The sequence below is a fragment of the Alosa pseudoharengus genome, unplaced genomic scaffold (assembly GCF_046254945.1).
Source record: "Alosa pseudoharengus isolate Yale_2024_CS ecotype anadromous, Long Island Sound unplaced genomic scaffold, YU_APseudo_1.1 YU_APseudo_1.1_scf_7, whole genome shotgun sequence".
In the NCBI taxonomy this organism is placed as follows: Eukaryota; Metazoa; Chordata; class Actinopteri; order Clupeiformes; family Clupeidae; genus Alosa; species Alosa pseudoharengus.
In genome coordinates, this window is record NW_027468859.1 from 33,069,499 (window position 1) to 33,089,728 (window position 20,230).

A 20,230-nucleotide genomic window follows, 5' to 3' on the forward strand; every position below is an offset into this window, starting at 1 on the left:
TCAAGTTTTACGAGACATATACCACAACAAAAGGAGACTTTTTGCATGTTTATTTTCCGTGGACTTGGGCATCAAGTCCTTAACTACATCCTGCTCTGGAATGGAATCGCTCCACTCAGCATAAACAGACTCTCATGAGGGAAATAAAAACAGGGAAAAGTTTAACAAAATCAATCTCCTTTTCTTTTATCCTCAATAATTACCTCTATTATAATTATTACCTTTATAATTCCCATTAACCGGATTAAAAACAAAATGGCCGGTGTGATGCAGCTGAAGGAGAGTAACACCAGATGAACTTGTGTGAAAATGAGATTAAAGGCCATAGGAGCACAGGGGAGAAGACACACCTCAGACACACCTCACTGCACAGACAGCAGAGAGAGAGAGAGAGACCACCTCACTGCACAGACAGCAGAGAGAGAGAGAGAGAGAGACCTCACTGCACAGACAGCAGAGAGAGAGAGAGACCTCACTGTGCACAGACAGCAGAGAGAGAGAGAGAGACCTCACTGCACAGACAGCAGAGAGAGAGAGAGACCTCACTGTGCACAGACAGCAGAGAGAGAGAGAGACCTCACTGTGCACAGACAGCAGAGAGAGAGAGACCACTTCATGCAGACAGCACAGAGAGAGAGAGAGACCTCACTTCACAGACAGCAGAGAGAGAGAGAGAGAGAGACCTCACTGTGCACAGACAGCAGAGAGAGAGAGAGACCTCACTGCACAGACAGCAGAGAGAGAGAGACCACTTCATGCAGACAGCACAGAGAGAGAGAGAGACCTCACTGTACGCAGACAGCACAGAGAGAGAGAGAGACCTCACTGTACGCAGACAGCACAGAGAGAGAGAGACCTCACTGTACGCAGACAGCACAGGGAGAGACCTCACTGCACGCAGACAAGGCAGAGAGGGAGAGAGACACCTCACTGCACATATAGAGATACCTCACTGCACACATACTGGGTAGAGAGAGAGAGAGACACACCTCACTGCACGCAGACAAGGCAGAGAGAGATACCTCACTGCACACAGACAGGGGGGAGAGAGAGAGACCTCACTGCAAACAGACAGCGTAGAGAGACATAATGAAGACAGACACCTCACTGCACGCAGACAGACTACTGTCTATTCCAAGAGGGCGTCATTAACAGAACAGACTCGTGCATGTTAAGTAGGTAGACAAGCACATGTACATGTCCAAACTAGCTCTATAACACGAAACAGAGTCAACAACAATAAAATGTCTTCGTAAGCTCTTCCTAGAACAGTCTCTCCATGCTCCCTTGCACACACAAAGAAATGAAGTCGAGCTTCGTGAACGGCAGATGTTTGCTGACTGACACTAAAGCACCAGGCTACAGGGCCAGGGTAACACATCTGACAAAGCTGGACTGACAAGCACACAAACAAACAAACAAACACACACACACACACACACAGACAGTCAGTCACACAGAGAGACACACACATACAAATGAATACAAAGTTTCTGTCTAACATGGTGGGCTACAAGCAAAGGCAGCATGCATCACTAAAAGGGTAACTCCTTTTTTCAGTTTAAATGATGTTTAAAGATCTCTGCACACTGCACTCTACACACTGCATGTATATGTTTACTGGTGTGTGTGTGTGTGTGTGTGTGTGTGTGTGTTTGGATGGAAATCAGACAAGTGTTTTGTTGCTGTGTTTTCAGTGCTGGTAATGTTGATGGATGAACTCCAGCAGATGTTCTTTGGAGAGCTTCTCAGGGTCGACCCGTGTCTGGGAATCATGAACTTTGACCCCTTCCTCCCATGCCCAGAAGATTCTCTCCTTATGGCAGACACTGAAAGCGACACAGAGACAAACACTTATACACGGAGAACAAAAGAGCCTTGTGGTGAAAAGACATTCTATGCACATGCTGTAAACTAAGGCAGTTTTAGGTTCCGATGAGAAACTAATAATGTTTCAGTTGCAGATCAAATTATAGCTGAGGTAGATTTCTGTATGCGGTGTGCTGCCGTAACAACAGGTTTGTTTATCTTGGTAAGCTGACACATCTGGCTACTCCCTCCTGTCTGTTCATGTTTATGAGGTCTGACTCCAGTAGAATGCAGGGTAAAGACCGGGCTATTTGGACAGGTGAGAGGTGATTAAAGGTGAGGCCGTACTGGAAAGGGGCGACTGAGTCGCCTGGCAGGTCAAAGGTTGAGTGGTGGGTCGTTTTGTTGTAGAAGTACTTCCTCTTTGAGCTTTTACTGTAGGCCATTGTCCAGGGGTCTACAGTAGAAAGAAACAGGGGGAAATGGGAGGCAAGGAAGATATTACAAAACATATATTATATTATATTGTATATACAATATTATAAATGCACACAATGCATATGCATGTTAATACTCAAATACTTTGTCATGAATGGGTATCAAGACCAAGGCCTGTAAAATATTTCTAAAATATTTTAAAGAAATATTTCTGATATTATTTTTAGCTCTTATAGCTGTTTTCTGTTCATCAAGTTACTGTGCTGCCAATACCTTGTAAAAAATATATTTACAGGTAAAACTATTAAACATGTAGACAGCCTAAACATGTAGACAAACTTTGCAGACAATTTAAGATGGTGCAGCTAGTTTCCTGGATTCTGTCTGATTTGACACGAAATGTTTCTAAATATTATTCTTGCACATGCAGTTCTATTTCATGCGTATATCTAATGCCTCCTTTATACACAGACAGAACTAGCCAATCTTTAACCTCCTTGTTCAACACACACACACACACACCGTTTACAGTCTTGATTATGTGGAGGCCGCTGGGCAGAAAGTGGCGGTCGTCTCGACCCGTGTAGGACAGACGGGGCATCCCTCCCGAGCCTTTTGTAATCTTCATCTCCAACCTAAGGAGGAGGAGGAGGAGGAGGCAGGATTAAAACTCACACACAGATACACACCGAGAGTTTCAGATACTTGGGCTCAAAAATGCTGGTCCATTAAAGATGCAATGGAGTTTTTTGAAAAAAATAAAAAATATATATATCCAAAAATGAATTGCAACAGAATGTGAAGAAGCAACCAGCCTATGCACTGTGTCATCCACATATCCACTGAAGTTATCAGGCAAATCAGCTAGTGTCTGTCTTGTAATATCATGTTGTTCGACCTGTGGGTGATGTATTAAATACAATGTAGGTCAACGGAAGAGTGCCGTGTGGTTACGTTCAAGACAACTCGAAATCCAAAGGATTTCACAAAGCTCCTTTAATGTATAATCACAGTACTAGAGGTGTTGAAATTAATCAAATAATCGATGCATCGGGATGTGGACATGGACGATGCTGTATCGATGCAGTGGCCGACCATAATCGATTATCTGTCTGTCAGATTGTCTGCTGTGTTCACACTTTGTTAAATAAAAAAAATTGTTTATACCTTACTACTTGTATTTTTGGATGTAATATTGTAATAAGTAATATTGAAAAATGTATTATATTAAAATATACAGTATCTTAATGCATTCGGTCAAGTCAAATATCCTATATGGCTTTAATAGAAAAGTGCATTTGATGCATCGTGATGCATCGAGATATCGAATCGAAGACATGATAATCGTAATCGAATCGAATCGATCAGGGAAGATTCACAACTCTACATAGTACCTCTTCTGTAACATTCATCTGCTACATCTTTTCACCTGACATATGTTTATGGTTCTAACCAGACCTCACTCCAATCCAATCACATCACTCCAGAGAAAACACATTGCAGAACTGCTTGTAATGTATATGGTGGTATATGGTTCTGATCCAAGGGCTTTTAACGGAATGTGGAGCCATCAGATTGGTTGTGTCTGATGCCACACCTCCAGCAAATCAATTACATTCCAACCAACACTTTCAGTCTCTCTAATGGTGCCCTTTCTGATTCTCGGAGAGTGCCGACGTGGGCAAGTTCGGCTGGTGCACCACTCAATATCAGAGATCAAGCAATTACCTGACAAAGATCTTGTCCATCTCCTCCAGCCTGTACACCTCCTTCACCCTGACAGGAGAGATATTGAGTGAGAAAATAAAGATGGTGAGAAATTCCCAGATCTGAGACAGAGAGAGAGATAGAGAGAGAGCTAGAGGCTAGAGAGAGAGAGAGAGAGAGATAGATAGATAGATAGATACTTTATTGATCCCCAGGGAGAGAGCTAGAGACAGAGACAGAGAGAGAGAGCGAGCTAGAGAGATAGACAGAGAGAGAGAGAGAGAGAGAGAAAAGAAAGAAAAAATGAATGAAAGAAAGCCAAGCCAAGAGTGGAAGTGGCATACCGGATTGGGTTCATGTCAGGTCTGCTAGGTTTAGACACCGCCTTCACAAACTTCTCAACCATCTGGATCCTGAGAGACAGCCCATAGTGGTCCAGACAGACAGACAGACAGACACACACAGAGTTATCCTTCTGTATGTACAAATATAACTAACAACACCTGAAAATACAGACAATATAGTTAGTGACAAATACTTAGATGCTGTACTAATATACTGTGCTGAAGATCTCAGATGTGCTATACATCATCATGTAGCAGATAATATACAACACAGCCACAACAGCTGATCACTTCAAATCTAATGACAGCAGTGGTGTTATCATCTCACAAGAGATGGCAGCCACATGTGAGATGTGGTGAGGGTGCAGAGGTCATATTCACCGCTGGTTGAAGTGTTGCACTCTCACGTCCGTCCCGTTTAACACCAACGCGTCCAGAACATGGACCGCATTTATTCTCCGTTGGGCCTTTCCCTGCGAGCACGCACACACAGACAGAGACAGACATACAGACACACAGACACACACACACACACACACTAGGTTTTAACCATGACTGCAGCTTTATTGCAGTTCTCCTACCTCGCTTTCTTCTGATCCCCCTGCTGTCAATTTCCCAGAATGCCTGTCTATCTGTCCATCACTAATGTGCAGTGTTGCCACAGTTACCTTGAAAAAGTAATCTGATTACTGATTACTGATTACTCCTTTAAAAAGTAACTTAGTTACTTTACTGATTACTTGATTTTAAAAGTAACTAAGTTAGATTACAAGTTACTTTATTAGTTACTTTCAGCAGCTGCCGACAACACCCCCAACGCCTCAACATAAAAATGATAACTGGTTTTGCCAATACTCACTATACTGGAAGTGCATTTTAACAGCAATGTATAGCAGACATCCCAACCTAACCTACTTAGATACTGAAATTCAGATGTTTGTTCAATAATGTCTAAGTACACCAAATAAGGAAGGCCTATTGATAGAAATTGTTATAGTAAAATATGTAGATTTTTTTTCATGTAGCCTTGGCAACTAGCCATCTTGTAGCCTATAGGCCTGAGTAATATGCAAATGAAATTACACTTGTTAAACTCACCTCAACAAGTCTTTTGCAATCATTTAACCCGCCGTGAGCAATGCTAAAGTTGCTGTTACAAACAGTGCAGTGTGCAAGATTATCATTATGTTTTAATCTTTTGAGATAATGGGTACACTTTTGTGTAGTCTGATGTGAAATGGGTCTTAAATCTAACTTTTTGAGGGGCACTGACGCTGCCATGACGCTTCTGTTCCTAGATACACTGACTGAACTGATTAATTATGTTTGGGAGAAAAGAGATATAAAGCACTTACACTGAAAACGGATTGGTTGATTTAGCAAAACAGACCAGGATGCTCTCTGTCTTGGATGCGCTTCAGGCACAAACGCACCACTCCTCTCTCTCTCCCTCTTTGTTGTGTGCGCATTAAGCTATGCACACGCGATTTGAAGCAAAGATTCTAGAATCTTTGATTTGAAGTCCGGTCTGGCTTGCGTGCTCTTGTTCGCTCTAGGTTCCGGGAGATTTTATGTAATTTGCGGGCGTCAGGAAGCCGCTATCAATATGTGGGAGACTCCCAAAACTTCTGGAGACTTGGGATGTCTAGCTAGACAGCACTTTGTCGCCAGCACAGAATGTACAATGTACCTTAATGTTGTCATGTTTAGCTGACACAAACTCAAAGTAATGACTGATGAAATGTGCATCTCTCTCTCTCCCTCCATTGTTGTTTACGTTTGTGTCGCTGCACGTGAATTGTCCTCATGCTGAAAACGTGAGCATAGCCTACATGACATTAATCCCCAAGACAAGAAGAAAGCAAAGAATATATCTTTTTATTAAGGAAAATGACAAAAATAGTAACGCACAGTAATTTAGATAAGTAACTTTAATCTGATTACTGGTTTGTAAATAGTAGCGCGTTAGATTACTTGTTACTGAAAAAAGTGGTAAAAATAGACTAACGCGTTACTAAGTAACGCGTTACTGGCATCACTGCTAATGTGTGCATGCACAGGGCTTCATACAGCCATCTCTGTCCTCTCGTCTCATCACCAACCCTTTGACGAGCAATAATGTGATCAGAATGTTTAGGTTCCGTTTCAATATGCAATAATGAACTCGGGCGACTTTTGAATGGAAGTTATGTACACTCTAGATCTATAGGGTATTCTGGAATTATTTGATAAATAAGTACATAAAAATACATATAAAACACTTCACTCATCAAAGGGTTAATCTTTCTCCTGACTAGGGCTATGCAATTAATTGAAATCAAATTTCAATGACTTCCAATGATTATGAAAATATAATTGAGATACAATTATTTTGCCATATTCTGTTTTGCAACTACATCTATGTTATCGTTTTTGTCTTGAACTTTTTTGAAAGTTTTATATTGACCAAAATAATTGTGATACTGATTTTTGCCTTGATCAAGCAGCCTTCCTCCTCCTTCTCGATTGACCTGACCCTCTCTACCTCTCTCCTCTGGGTCTCACCTCCCCCTTGAGCTCCTGGACGATCTCCACGCTCAGCAGCGTGTCCCTGGGCAGCTCCAGCTTGTTGACCGTCTCCAGCTTCTTCCAGCGCAGGGGCATCCGCCCGTCACAGGTGTAGATCTGGGACCTCTGCACAGTGTGGAGTGGGTGGAGAGAGGAGAGGGAGAGGAAAGGTGGAGCAGAGAAGAGAGATGGAGAGAGAGAGAAGAGAGGAAGACGAGAAAAGAGAGAGACGACAGGAGGGACGGGTGGAGGGAGGAGAAGAAAGGAAGAGTAAAGAAGAGAGATGGAGAGAGAGGAGAGAGAAAGGGAGAGTAGAGAAGAGAGATGGAGAGAGAGAAGAGGAAAAAGGAGAGTATAAAAGAGAGGTGGAGAGAGTGAAGAGAGGGAGAAGAAAAAAGAGATGGAGAGAGAGAAGAAAGAGAAAAGGAGAGTAGAAAAGAGAGGTGGAGAGAGAGAAGAGGGGAAAGGAGACATGATGTATAATATAAGACTAAAGACATAAAGGGCTATCTTACATTATTCTCTGGAGTTTTGTTTAATGACCTCATAGCGATCAAAACTCCAAAACATTATGTTTTGTGTAATGAGCTGTGAGGTAGATGTGCGATATCACTGGGCGACACCGTGAGGATCATAAACAATGTCTGTGTAATGTCTGTGTAATGAACAACTAGTATGGGGGCTTGGTGTTCCCAAACAAAGCAAAAGACAATCTACTGTTCTCTGTGTACCCAAACTATCTATTACCTCCCCAGCTGCACAATTTGAGGCAATACCAGATAGTTGATTCCCTTTAAGATGGGCGTGCTTCAGACTTGGCTTGCCTGAATTGATAATACGTACAGTGCATGCCTCGTCTCCGGAATCATGACCAGTAGGCTCGACTCTTGACACTAGAGGGCTCTGGACAGCCATGGTCAATTCTGCCACATTTAAAAATAAATAAATAAATAAAATGAAAACAGCTGTTGCTCTTACCCCAAGCGATAGCAGAAACAACTGCTCTCCTCCCCCCACGATGCACCTGTGGTCGAGCACGTGCTGCACCTTATCCAGTGTGGTGGCGGTCAGGGGCGTTGGCTTCAGGCTCAGCCAGTCTATGTCTAAACCCTACACCAATGGCAAACTCACATTTCACAACAGTTCCACACTCAAGGCAATTTTAACACATTCTAAAATACAGCACATACTGTGTATTCTCAGCCCCCTCTGCCTAACATTGACATAGTACAAGCAGATCTATTCAACCATATTGTTTGTACAAAATGTTACACCCCCACATCTAGCCGGATTCCGTACCTTCATAAGTTCATAGAATTTGCTTTTAGCATCTGATGGTCCAGGAGCCACCCTGGCTTTATCAGGGATCTGGAATCAAAACAAGAATCACTTATTTTACTAAACTACACTAGCAGTCATTACAGACAACACACATTGGTAGACAGTTATACACTAATAAATGCAGCTACAGACCTCTGTGGGTGATTACAGGAAGAAATGTACGATGGTGTTACTAACCCCCCATGCTTTGAAGCACTCTTTACGGATGTCAGCCTGGCGAGGCTCTGACAGAGTACTGAGAGAGAGAGAGAGCGAGAGAGAGAGAGAGCAATCCATCAGGAACATAGTTCAACATGTTTACACTGATATTAAACAGGAAATCTTTAACAGAAACACACACACACACACACACACACACACACACACACACACCTCTTAAGGTGCATGAATAAGTACCCACAAACACACACACACACCTCTTAAGGTGCATGAATAAGTACCCACAAACAATCAAACTCCAAGTGACCAAAAATACGTACTGTATGATACAAAAGACACACAGAGAGAACCCAGAAAGAACCTTTGTGTAACAAAGCAACTCACTTGTCCAATACGAAGGCGTGGATTTTAGCCAGGGCTTTGACCTGCACTGCACAATGGCTGGAAGAGCATAAAAATATAAGTTACATTATTTAGAACGATAGACAGATAAATAGACAGCTAGATAGATAGATTATTTATCCCGAGCGAAATATTTTTGCATTTAGACTTTTTTTTTTTTACTTAAGTATGTATGGGAAAAACACTGCTTGACTGAATGCATGTGCATAGGTGTGTTTACTGTTAGGTATAAGTATATATAATGTTTTGATCCCATGAGGGAAATTTGGTCTCTGCATTTATCCCAATCCGTGAATTAGTGAAACACACCCAGCACACAGTGAACACACAGTGAGGTGAAGCACACACTAATCCCGGCGCAGTGAGCTGCCTGCAACAACAGCGGCGCTCGGGGAGCAGTGAGGGGTTAGGTGCCTTGCTCAAGGGCACTTCAGCCGCTTCCTACTGGTCGGGGTTCGAACCGGCAACCCTCTGGTTCCAAGTCCGAAGTGCTAACTAGTAGGCCACGGCTGCCCGTTACCGGTTGTTGTGCCGGTATGTATGTCTGTGTGTATTTCACTTCTCAGGTGTGTGTTGTGTTTGTAGGTATGTCTGTGTGTATCTCACTTCTCGTTGGAGTGGATCATGTGGTGGAGGAAGTCTGTGTCCGATCTGATGATGTCCAGCGGAACGACCTCGTTGACGTCCAAGTCTTTGTGTCGCAGCTGGTTCAGCTTGATGTTTACGGTGAACAGGTATTCCCGCACCGCGTCCGAACCCGGCTTCAGGCCTTGACATACAATATACCTGCAGTACAACACAAACACACACACACACACAATTATCTATGGGTAAAATATCTTTACCAAGTTACTGCTTATAGTTGTGGCAGGATTATTCCTTTATTTCCCTACTGATCTTGAACTCTAGCAACTAGTTCTCCAAACATTCCCAAACATTCCTCAAGCCTCGTCCTCGACTAAAATCTGTGTCCATGGAAACTCTCCTAGAGCTTTTCTTTTAGTCTAAGACTAGGCTTAATCCATGCAGGGGACACTGAAGGTAGAGGTCATCTCATGGCTCTCACCTCTCGGAGTTGGCAGGACGGCTGGTGACGGGCTTGAAGAGGGAGACCCTGTCGAAGCAGAGGTACAGCAGGTAGATCAGCCCCACGCTGAAGGGCGTGAACAGGTCGAAGGTCTTACACACAAAATGGCCACCTGGAGGGGGACAGGGAAGGACCGTCATATATTAAAGAACTTGATTAAAATGATTCCATTCTGTACGATATGGACACAAAGAATCACAAACACACACACACACAGATAATATCCAAGCGCGTTACACAGGAACCCATCTGCTTTCCTTCTTACAGGGAGGGCTGTTAAACAGGCGACACCAACTGAGCAATTAGCCATAAAATCACCCTGAGGTGCACTTCAAAGAAATGGCGGCAGGGAACATCACCAGCCAATGGCTTTCTAAAATTAAGCACATCACGCTATCACATGCTGCACACAAACACACACACATGCACACACACATGCATGCACACAACACACACACACACGCATACACACAACAAACACCAGTGTTTCCTCCACGTTTATTTCAGCATGGCGGCCCGCCACGGTTTAATTAATACTCCCACGGTATCAGAATCAGGGCAGACGCACAATGTAGTTGCAGTTGCTTTTTAAATAATCCTGCAGACGTACAGTATCCTCCCCTGCTGGCTGCCGCTCACATTGCAATTTAACTATAAGAAGCCTAAAACTAGTCAGAGGTTATTATGGCCCGTCCAGTTTCACTTCACATATTATATATTGTATTGATGTAGCCTATTTAAAACATTAACTTTCTTCTCAGTGTTTCCTCTTCATTTAGTGGTGCCACAGCTACAGAATTAGGGGAGACGCAAAATATTGTCTGGAAGCATAGTAGGCTAAATGCCCTCCGCTGGCTGCTGAAAATTGCAGTCTAACAAAAAACAGCAATGCTAATCCGAGGTACCTGTCTAGATTTATTCCATAAATATATTGTTTTTATAGACTTTAGTGGCATGCGCAATCAAGAGCTTCCATGTGCTACGCATGTTTGTCAACATCGCAAAAACTACAATTTTCGCACAACTTGGTGGAAAGGTGTAGCACACGCTAAGGTAAACCCATTCATTTCTGAAGCTGATCGTATTGAAAGTACATGTATTTCCCATATAGCTCGCTCGTAACAACAGCAAAAATGAAACTGGAGAGTGGATGTCTCCGCGAAGACATCGCTGTTACATTAGATGCGCACTCAAACGCGAATCGACGCAGTAAAAAAGCAACGACTGGTAGTAACGAATTTAAATGGCAAAACTTAGCCAAAAACATTTTGTATGCACTCGTGGTGATGGCCCAGTAGGCCTAATGTGAATCGCGGACTATAAAGTTAATGAGATTTGCACCAAATAAAGGCAGTGTTGTGGGTTGTGTTTCTACAACATTGGCTCAAAACTTAATTTCTGTCATAAACGAAGTAAGCTAAGCGTTTCTCCATTGTCAACGTGAACTACCGGTAGCCCATGTTCAAGCGTTCAAGTCAAGTGACATGTGGTTTAATGCATTGTTAACGTGACGCTGCCGCCACTGTTAAAAAAAAAAATCGAGTGGAAACACTGAACACACACACACACACACACACACATGCACACGCACACACGCACACACACACAACACGCACTGAATCCCAAGAACTCAAGCGTGCACACAGAGACCCACACACCCACTCACCTGTCCTGACCACGGACAGTGCCGTGAGGAACTGACAGAGCAGGAGCTGCTTGCTGAGTATCTCCTGGATGTTCTCCTGGCCCTCCACAGAGAAGCCCTGTGATGGGGGGGCAACACACACCACACACATCAGACAGCCCCTCCACAGCCCCAGCCTCGGCCGCTGGTACGGGCACCTCTCAAGCACAAGCAGCTGGCCTTGCATCACTCCCCGCGTTACTCTCAAAAGAGAAGGACAGAAGAATGACTGAGGATCTTACTCCATCTGCCATGAGGAAGTGCATGCCGCGGCGTTCTGTGTTCTCCAGGACAAAGTTCCGGAACGCTGTGATGTTCTCTGGCCGCGTGATGTCACCATCACCATCCACGCCTCCCTCACCTGAAAGAGAAAGCGACTGGTGAGTGCAGCCAAGTGATGAAGAGATATATAGAATGTAAAAAAACACAATGAAATGGATTAGCTGAGAAACAGAAATAACATCACCAATGAGAAAATGGTATAGCAGTGTATCCCATACATTGACTTATTTGTGGCAGCCCACCACAATAACATTGACCACCACACAATGATTTTCCATGTTGTACTATTTCAATTGGATGGAATTCTTTCATTGTAGAGCTATGTGCACCTTTGTAAAGCCTCTCCTTGTTTCTCTGTCTCTCAACGAACCTACATGCATGTTTAAAGACAACATTAACAGGCATAGAAGACGACTAGAAGGCTAAATTGTGCTTAAATCTGGTTAGCATCATAACCCCGCTGCGCTAATTTGTTAAAAACTTTTGCATTTAAGTTAATTCTGCAAAACTACCACCACAAATAGAATTAAAATCTGTGGGAAACACTGTATAGTGCCACAAAGGTAAACATCAATTTTGAAGAAACTGGCAAACTGTCAAACTGAGAATTTATTGACTGTATTTAAAATACTACTAATGACAGTTTTCCCAAGACCACCACTGACATGAGCATCCACTGCTTTTGACTGCAGATGGTAATTCTATCATCTGACACCTTTATCTCTGTCTGACAAATATCTCTGCATTAAGTCACTATTAGCCATCAACACCAGGTCATGTCCACCCCAGTCTCACTCACTGGCCTCTGCTCCAGGCCTTACCGTAGTAGGGCTCGAAGAGCTCGCTGGGTGCGGCGTAGAAGTCCTCCAGCTTGAAGTCGTTGGGTCCTTTGATGGTCATGCCGAAGCCTTTGGCGTGCCACTTCCTCCTCCAGAGGACGTACTCCGAGAAGCCGCCAGGGCCCGCACACACGTCGCCGAAATACAGCAGCTCGCCCTCCTTATCCCGCGTCAGGGGTTTCTGTGAGAGAGCCCAAACACATGACCGGTTAGGGGTTTATGAAGATGTGTCTTCTCATCACACACTCACACTCACTCTCACACTCACTCTCACTCTCACTCTCACTCTCACTCTCACTCTCACTCTCACTCTCACTCTCACTCTCACTCTCACTCTCACTCACACTCACACTCACACTCACACTCACACTCACACTCACACTCACAGACACACACACACACACACACACACACACACAGACACAGACACAGACACAGACACAGAGACACAGACACACACACACACACACACACACACACACACACACACACACAAGCACACTAAAAGTTCAAAGAATAGAAGCGTGAAGGCCTTGTCCTACCCCTTGTGAGTCTTTTGGGTTGGTGAACATGTAATCAAAGACATGGTCCATGTTTGCCATCTTCATTGCAGCTCTGAAAGAGCACGAGCAGAAGAACAATTGGCAAACAACTCAGATGTTAGCTGAAAAGAAATCTTCATTGTTAAGGTTTGTCATCACAAACTTTGAATGAAACAATAACTAAGCTCACGGTCATACATGCTACTGTGTATAGAGTGAGAGAGGGGAGTGTATGTGTATGTGTGTGTGTGTGTGTGTGTGTTCACTAACATATGCAGACCACAAGCCTGGTCACACATATTTGAATAGTCCTACATCAACAGTCGTGAACACCACAGTATAGCGGAGAAGGTGTGTGTGTGTGTGTGTGTGTGTGTGTGTGTGTGTGTGTGTGTGTGTCGTGTACTGTATTACCTGTTAAGGAAGAAAGCCCCTCGTATAGTTTCATACGGATTGGAGCGGGTTCGTGCCCTCCTCATCTCTTCACCCTCTAAATCGTCAAAAACATTCTACAAACACACACATACAAGGACATTATCCACTTCCATTAACATCACGGTATAGGCACGCAATCATTTATAAACACACACACAATACTTGCCAACAGAAGCATACCAATCAAAACCACTACTTATCATACAAAAACAACTACAGCATTTCTCATGGACATTTACAAACACACACACACGTGGATTACATAATACACACAGTACACACCTTACAGCGGAGAAGAAGATGCAAAAGATTTTCAGAGCAGAACTCGGTCTCATCCTCAATCTTCAACTTCCTCTGAGAAATCACACAAACACATGTGATCTGTCAATTATAAGTAGTGTAGGGGCAGTTGTGGCCTACTGGTTAGGGCTTCGGGCTTGTAACCGAAGGGTTGCCGGATCCCCGACCAGTAGGCACAGCTAAAATTGCCCTTAAGCAAGGCACCTAACCCCTCACTGCTCCCCGAGCGCCGCTGTAGCAAGGCAGCTCACTGCTCTGGGTTAGTGTGTGCTTCACCTCACTTCACTAATTCACGGATGGGATAAATGCAGAGACCAAATTCCTTGTATACGCCAGTATACTTGGCCTAGAAAACTGATTTACATTTACGTGTTGCACTTCATCTTCAATTCTATACATCATTGTTTTTTTACAGGTGGATAAGCTGGTTCCTCCAGCTGTATCTGAATGCTTGTTTGTATGTACTGTATGTGGCACTGACTCATAATGTATGTGAGCGTGGCGGTTTGGTGTCAGTTTACCTCCCCGATATGCATCCAATCCTTCAGCTCATCCGAGTCTGGAATCTCTGTGGAACATTCTGGAAACCATTCCACCGACTCTGTTGCGCTGGGCTGAAAGAGTGGCACACGAATGCAGTATATGAGAACAAGACACAGAGAGAAAGAAGACCAATGCAGCAATGAAAAACAGATAGATAGATAGATAGATAGATAGATAGATAGATAGATAGATAGATGCAAAAAGATTAGAGAGTCAATTAGGACAATAGAAAAAGTGTGTAAGACAAAATAGCAAAATGCTCTCAATAACATTGCATTAGCAGGACACGTTTGTAAAAGTACATCCCCAAACTGTAAACAGTGGGAAAGAAGAAGGAAACAGAGAGAGCGAGAGAGACTGATGTGTGTGAAAAAAGAGCAAGAGAGAGAGACTACTGTGTGTGAACAGAGAGAGAGACTGACTGTTGTGTGTGCTAAAGTGTAGAGAAAGAGGGTTCATGATCGCCTGTGTGGTGTGTGTGTGTGTGTGTGTGTGTGTGTGTGTGTGTGTGTGTGTGTGTGTGTGTGCATAAGAAGTGATGATTACATCCATCTTTGTCATTGTGCAGTGTACAAATACAATGAAATACATTTAACACTTAACGGGAGGTAAAACTGTGGTGTGTATTATTACTTTGTAAGAGAGAAAAAGACTGAAAGTGATTGAAAGGGACAATGGAATGGAAGAGCGTCCTGTACCGCTGGTTCGTCCCTCCAGTCCACGTTGAGCTCCCCCTGGAAGCCCTTCAGCATCAGGCCCAGACCCCTCCTGCCCCGCTGGGTAGACGCCTCCACAATGTCCTTCCGACCCTGGCCGAACTTACCCAGACCTTCGCCCACACGAAAGCCCATTTTAGCCTAGGGATTGAAACAGAGGTTATAGTGTCAGTGTCACTGTAAATACATTTTCTACTGGTCCACTCCACTAGTTCTGTACCAAGCACATTTATACCTGTCTTGAATGCAGATGCTCTGAATCAGTTTAATAGCACCAAAAAGGGAACCAATTACATTGATCTACAGTATGCAGTTATGCACTGCATTGCTTGTCATCACACTTGGTCTGTACAAGCATATATGATATGTATGAAGAATGATTTACCATGAGCTTCTGTGAGACGCTGTTGTACATGGCGAACTTGCCAGCGGACGATTCCTGACTGTCTGCCTGCTGGCTCTGGGAGGGCCTGGAGAAACTAGGCCTGGCCTCCTCAGCATCGCTCATAGAGTCACTCTGACTGGAGTCTATGCACAGATTCACACAACAGTGGACACACATTTAGCTGTTGATGCAGCCTCACATGCCATTATTACACATCAAACCCCAAAGCCCACAGGAACACATGCTCATGTGGAAGACAATAAGAGTCTTCCCAGGTAAATGTTGTGCTGATTAAGTCTAATTCATGGTCTGTCCCACCATCCTACCTTGGCTAGTGGTGTGTTGAGCCGACTCTTCATCAGAGCTAGCCTCATCCCGCCTTGGCTGCTTCTTTTTCTTAGACGGCTCCTCAGCCGCCACGAATTTTCTTTTTATCATGGCTAAAAGGCCAGATTATTTCAATCAACATACTATTCAGATAGACCCAACATAATACATCAATATAATAATCAGTTCAGAGTTTGTTTGACTGGCAGAACTCACATAACCAGACTTATGATTCATGATAAACATTTTAGGACACCCCTCCCGTGCTTAAGAACATAATCTTTAAACAGGTAAAATGATGGGGAACTTTGAGGTCTAACGTTACACTTTGCATGATTTACAGACTCCAATCAATCAAGTGAGCAACATAACATTTATAGTACAGCTTTAGAGTTTGCAATATTGCAAATGGAGGTTTCAAGAACAATACAGGGACATGAACATACTTGGCTGAAGTTTATAGTGTCAGATAATTGTAGTACATTCCTGTCCTCTTCAACCTCCTATCCGAAAGAAATGCGCCAAAGAACAGTTTGCCAAAGATCGATGTCAATGACGAGTTTACAACAAGAGATATGAATACGAAACAAAACCTAATAAGCAACGCTGTTAGGTTTCGATTTCAAACCCAGCACAACTGGCCACAGCTAGCTAGCTTGCTTGCTAACTCGACTTGTTTACTTGTAACATGCAATCGTTCTCGTCACAGAAAAGCTCACTGACGAAAGTCTCTGGTCCTCAGGGATGTAGGAGGGTGAAAATGCTTCAATGCAATTTTGCTTTCAATGAAAACTATTCGCATAAAACCATTTTGCCCCTACTGTTTTGAATATGGGATGCTGACCAGTGTTGACCCGCGTTGAATTTCAGAACTGTCGCAGTTAGGGTCCTTACGTTTTTGGCGACTCGATGTGACGTAATATATAGTAAGACCTTATATTGCCTGTCTAAAATATTGTGGCACTGGTACATTTACCCATGTGTAAACATGTTAACATGTAAGTTGAAAGTACCTTGTAAAGACATAATAATAATAATAATAATAATAATAATAATAATAATAATAATAATAATAATGTCACCATCATCAGCATCATCATCATCATCTTCATCAGGAGGATATCTTATTGTAATTTTCCCAGTTTGTAAGGCCACATCTTACCTAAATAGTTAGTCCAAAATATTTTACACACACTAGGACACTTCATACACATAGGCCATGGCAAAACAAAAGTGTGTGTGCTTTAGCTTTTCTTTTAATTGGTATAAGCTTCATAGGCATATTAGCCTGGCATTTATGTTTGTGCATGTGTGCGTTTTAAGGCCACGCACACAAACATGTTGTCTGACCGTGTACTGGACATGCTGATATTGTCCCTACTAATGAAGACGTTTGCTTTTAATGGGATGCCCCTGATTATATGCAGGGGTTTGGCAGTTTGACAGCTTGGCACAAAACCACTTGTGCATATTGTAATGTGCATGGTCTTACACCAATTATTTAAATGGATTTACTGCATGTAATTGATTTGAATCTAAGCACCAAACCAGTCTTCCAACTGGGCAGATCCTATTTGCGACCAGTAACGACACAGTTAATGTCTCACTAAGCAGCTTTAGGGTGACCATCAGAGATGGCGTAGGGCACTGATCTGATTCTCATGGGCATTTGTGTCATACTGATGCAATGGCCATGTCACATGGCTGGGAAAGGGTCTTGAATGATGCAGATCCTTGAGAAGTAGCCGACGGCACTTGAGGATATAGGGTCTTTTTTCCTCTTTCTTTCACTGAGGGAATATCTTGGTTTAAATTAGGCATACAATGTTTGTGCTGTAGCTGTGTACCAGTGGTCAATTGTCCACTTAGTGGTCAATTGTCCACATAGTGGGTAATAGAAAAAGGTCAGACCTTTTAAAACATCAAGTCTCTAACCACCCCCCCCACCCCCCCCCCCCCCCACCCCCCGTGTTGTGCAGTAACGCATAATCTCATTCACCTCTGAAATCCACCTGACCTGTGCTCCTTCACGAAACCTTTCATGCAAAGTATTCTGAATGGAATACTTCCACGAAAATCCGAAAAGGAGCCTATAGATAACATCTTCCCCTGCAGACCTACTTCCGAAAATATAGTCTGTTTACATTTTAAGATGTAAAATGAACTATTTTACACAATAAACATTATCATGTATATAGGCCTACACATGTTATAAAGATATACAACTTGCTTGACTATAATAGCATAGAAAAAAATACCTATATTTTCGGGATGAAACGCTTGTGAAACTCTGGGCTGAGATACCAATGTTAAGAATATTAATTTGTCTAATTGTTTGTTTACTCAGTTTTTGTTGGTAGTTATAGCCTTTAGTGGCAGGAAAACAAAGATAATCATTATAACAAAAAATACTGAACAGTTTTCAAGTCTTTAAGCCCTTCATAGTGTTCTATCTGAATGTGCCAGCTCATGCACAACACAAAATATAGCTTGTGCAGAAGTGATGCAACATAACAGATGCAGGTCATCTATTACCATTGGTAAGACTCATACTTGGAAATATGACAATACCAGTCAACTAGACAAATATCGACAAATACAGATAGGACGATATATTGATGTATCTCTACATTTACACTTCTTTCTTCCTATACTGCTTTCTTCTTTCATCACTCAAGTGGGATGGACTTATCTTTTTTTTTCTTTTTTAAATGAGTGAAGATGGGGTTTCAGTGTTCTAAAACAATTTGTAGCAACAAACACAGCCAATTTGTTTATTGTTTGTTTGTTTGTTTGTTTGTTTGTTTGTTTCCTTTCTTTCTTTCTTTCTTTCTTTCTTTCTTTTTTTCTTTCCTTACTAGTTTCTTTCCTAATGTCTCTAGCCTACAGAGCTTTATAGATTTAATGACTATTAATTAGCTCAAATGAATGATGTAGGTACTGTTCAGCATACGGTCTTGGTAACTGTGCCTCTTGGACTTTTGCCCCGGGCTCCAGAGGGCAGGGGTATCTGTGGCCCACCTGTACAGACAGAACAAAAACAGTCTCACAACATCCCTGTCTCTGTCCACCAGCCAGCGGTCAGAATAATCCTCTAACACACACACACGCACACAGAGATACACAAACTTGACCTCACATGTGACCGTTGCGCAATCCTCCCAGGCTTTATATATCACCTGTGGGGTGGAGACGGTGGAGAGGTGATCGGCAGATTGGACAAAGAAGGCAGTGTGCTCCAGGCCAGGTGTGGCGAGGGTGTGTGGGAGTCTATGGGGGTCTGTGTGGGTTGGTGCCCATCGCTGTGTGTATGACAGGAGACAGAGAGTGTCGCGCACACACACACACACACACACACACACACAAACACACACACACAAGAGGCAGCAGTGAAGGGCCTGTGTGAGGAGCTACAGGGAGAGAAAGAAGACATACAGAGCCAACAGGTGGGCTGAGGTCTGAGACTTCGGGTGAGCAGAAAGAGAGCAGAGAGAGACTGCGCTCTCCAACATGTTCTTCAGAATCCCACTACTGACTCCTGGGTACATCAGATACCTACAGGTAAGTCCATCTCCATTATTGATTGATAAATGTTATAAATTGAATTTCATAATGATTCTGACTGTGAGTTGTACTGGACTGTGATCAACAGAGATTAAGATCTTTCCCACAATAGTTGCATAATATTATATTATTACAGAAACTTTTAAACTCTTCTATTGTGCACATGACACCTTATGATTTTTCAAACGTCTAGACCATGTCAACACGTATGTATTCAATGCATTTAAGCATGACACCTTGAGGCTTTACAATGACACCCTATGACACAGCAATTTCCAGTGTGTCTGAGTATCCTTTGAACTGTCTGTTATTCCATGAGGATTACTGAGGACATAATCTGTGTGTGTGTGTGTGGTTCTGAATGCAACTCGCAACGGCTTGGACGTCTTTGGGGTCAAGTTACTGTCCTCTAATAGGATCAATGGTCAGTTGGCATGAGAGGCATGGAATCAAGCAAGTGTTTTTTTCTGGGACTTGCAGCAGCCGGTTTTAGCTACATGACCTCGTTTATTGTTTTTAGGTGATGAGTGTCAACAGTAATCATCAAAGGGCTCTACAGGTGATAAATAAGCTGATTTAGTGAGGTAACTAGCGCTCTGGGAAATGCTGTTGGCAGAAACACCCGGGAGGTGGTTGATTCTGGGATTGCTTTGAGGGGATTTCCACTTAAGAGTCCTGTTTTGGACGCACCCAAACACTCTCTCTCACACACACACGTACGACAATAGCCACACAATAACACAGGCTCTCAGAATAGCTTACAGAAACACAAACACGCC

General features: G+C 43.1%; 1 protein-coding gene across 4 annotated transcripts; it reads right to left on the reverse strand.

Moving 5' to 3' along the window:
• Positions 1-35: 35 nt before the first annotated feature.
• Positions 36-16,764, reverse strand: cmtr1 (cap methyltransferase 1). Of its 4 annotated transcripts, none has more exons than XR_012983822.1 (25): positions 16,334-16,764; positions 15,887-16,000; positions 15,561-15,703; positions 15,158-15,316; positions 14,438-14,530; positions 13,899-13,970; positions 13,596-13,690; positions 13,182-13,254; positions 12,622-12,820; positions 11,761-11,879; positions 11,501-11,597; positions 9,814-9,946; positions 9,354-9,533; positions 8,730-8,786; positions 8,364-8,421; positions 8,145-8,213; positions 7,824-7,955; positions 6,843-6,971; positions 4,680-4,771; positions 4,299-4,367; positions 3,976-4,023; positions 2,770-2,882; positions 2,158-2,266; positions 822-1,829; positions 36-784 (listed from the first exon to the last, which is right to left on the reverse strand). XR_012983822.1 is itself a non-coding variant. In XM_076271731.1 (24 exons), exons 2-24 carry the CDS (start codon positions 15,996-15,998, stop codon positions 1,694-1,696), a joined length of 2,487 nt encoding a protein of 828 aa, XP_076127846.1. In that variant the 5' UTR covers positions 15,999-16,000; positions 16,334-16,764; the 3' UTR covers positions 36-1,693. The 4 variants fall into 4 exon arrangements, 2 of the variants coding, with proteins under 2 accessions (XP_076127846.1, XP_076127847.1); XR_012983823.1 differs by having other exon boundaries at positions 36-644; positions 684-1,829; XM_076271731.1 differs by having other exon boundaries at positions 36-1,829.
• Between the last annotated feature and the right edge of the window lie 3,466 nt (positions 16,765-20,230).

Coding starts and splice junctions, on each gene's coding strand:
- cmtr1 (XM_076271731.1), bottom strand. CDS start 15,998: ATGATAAAAAGAAAATTCGTGGCGGCTGAGGAGCCGTCTAAGAAAAAG. Junction 8,422..8,729: donor CACGCCTTCGTATTGGACAA/GTGAGTTGCTTT, acceptor TCTCTCTCTCAG/TACTCTGTCAGAGCCTCGCC. Junction 4,024..4,298: donor CCTGACATGAACCCAATCCG/GTATGCCACTTC, acceptor CTCTCCTGTCAG/GGTGAAGGAGGTGTACAGGC.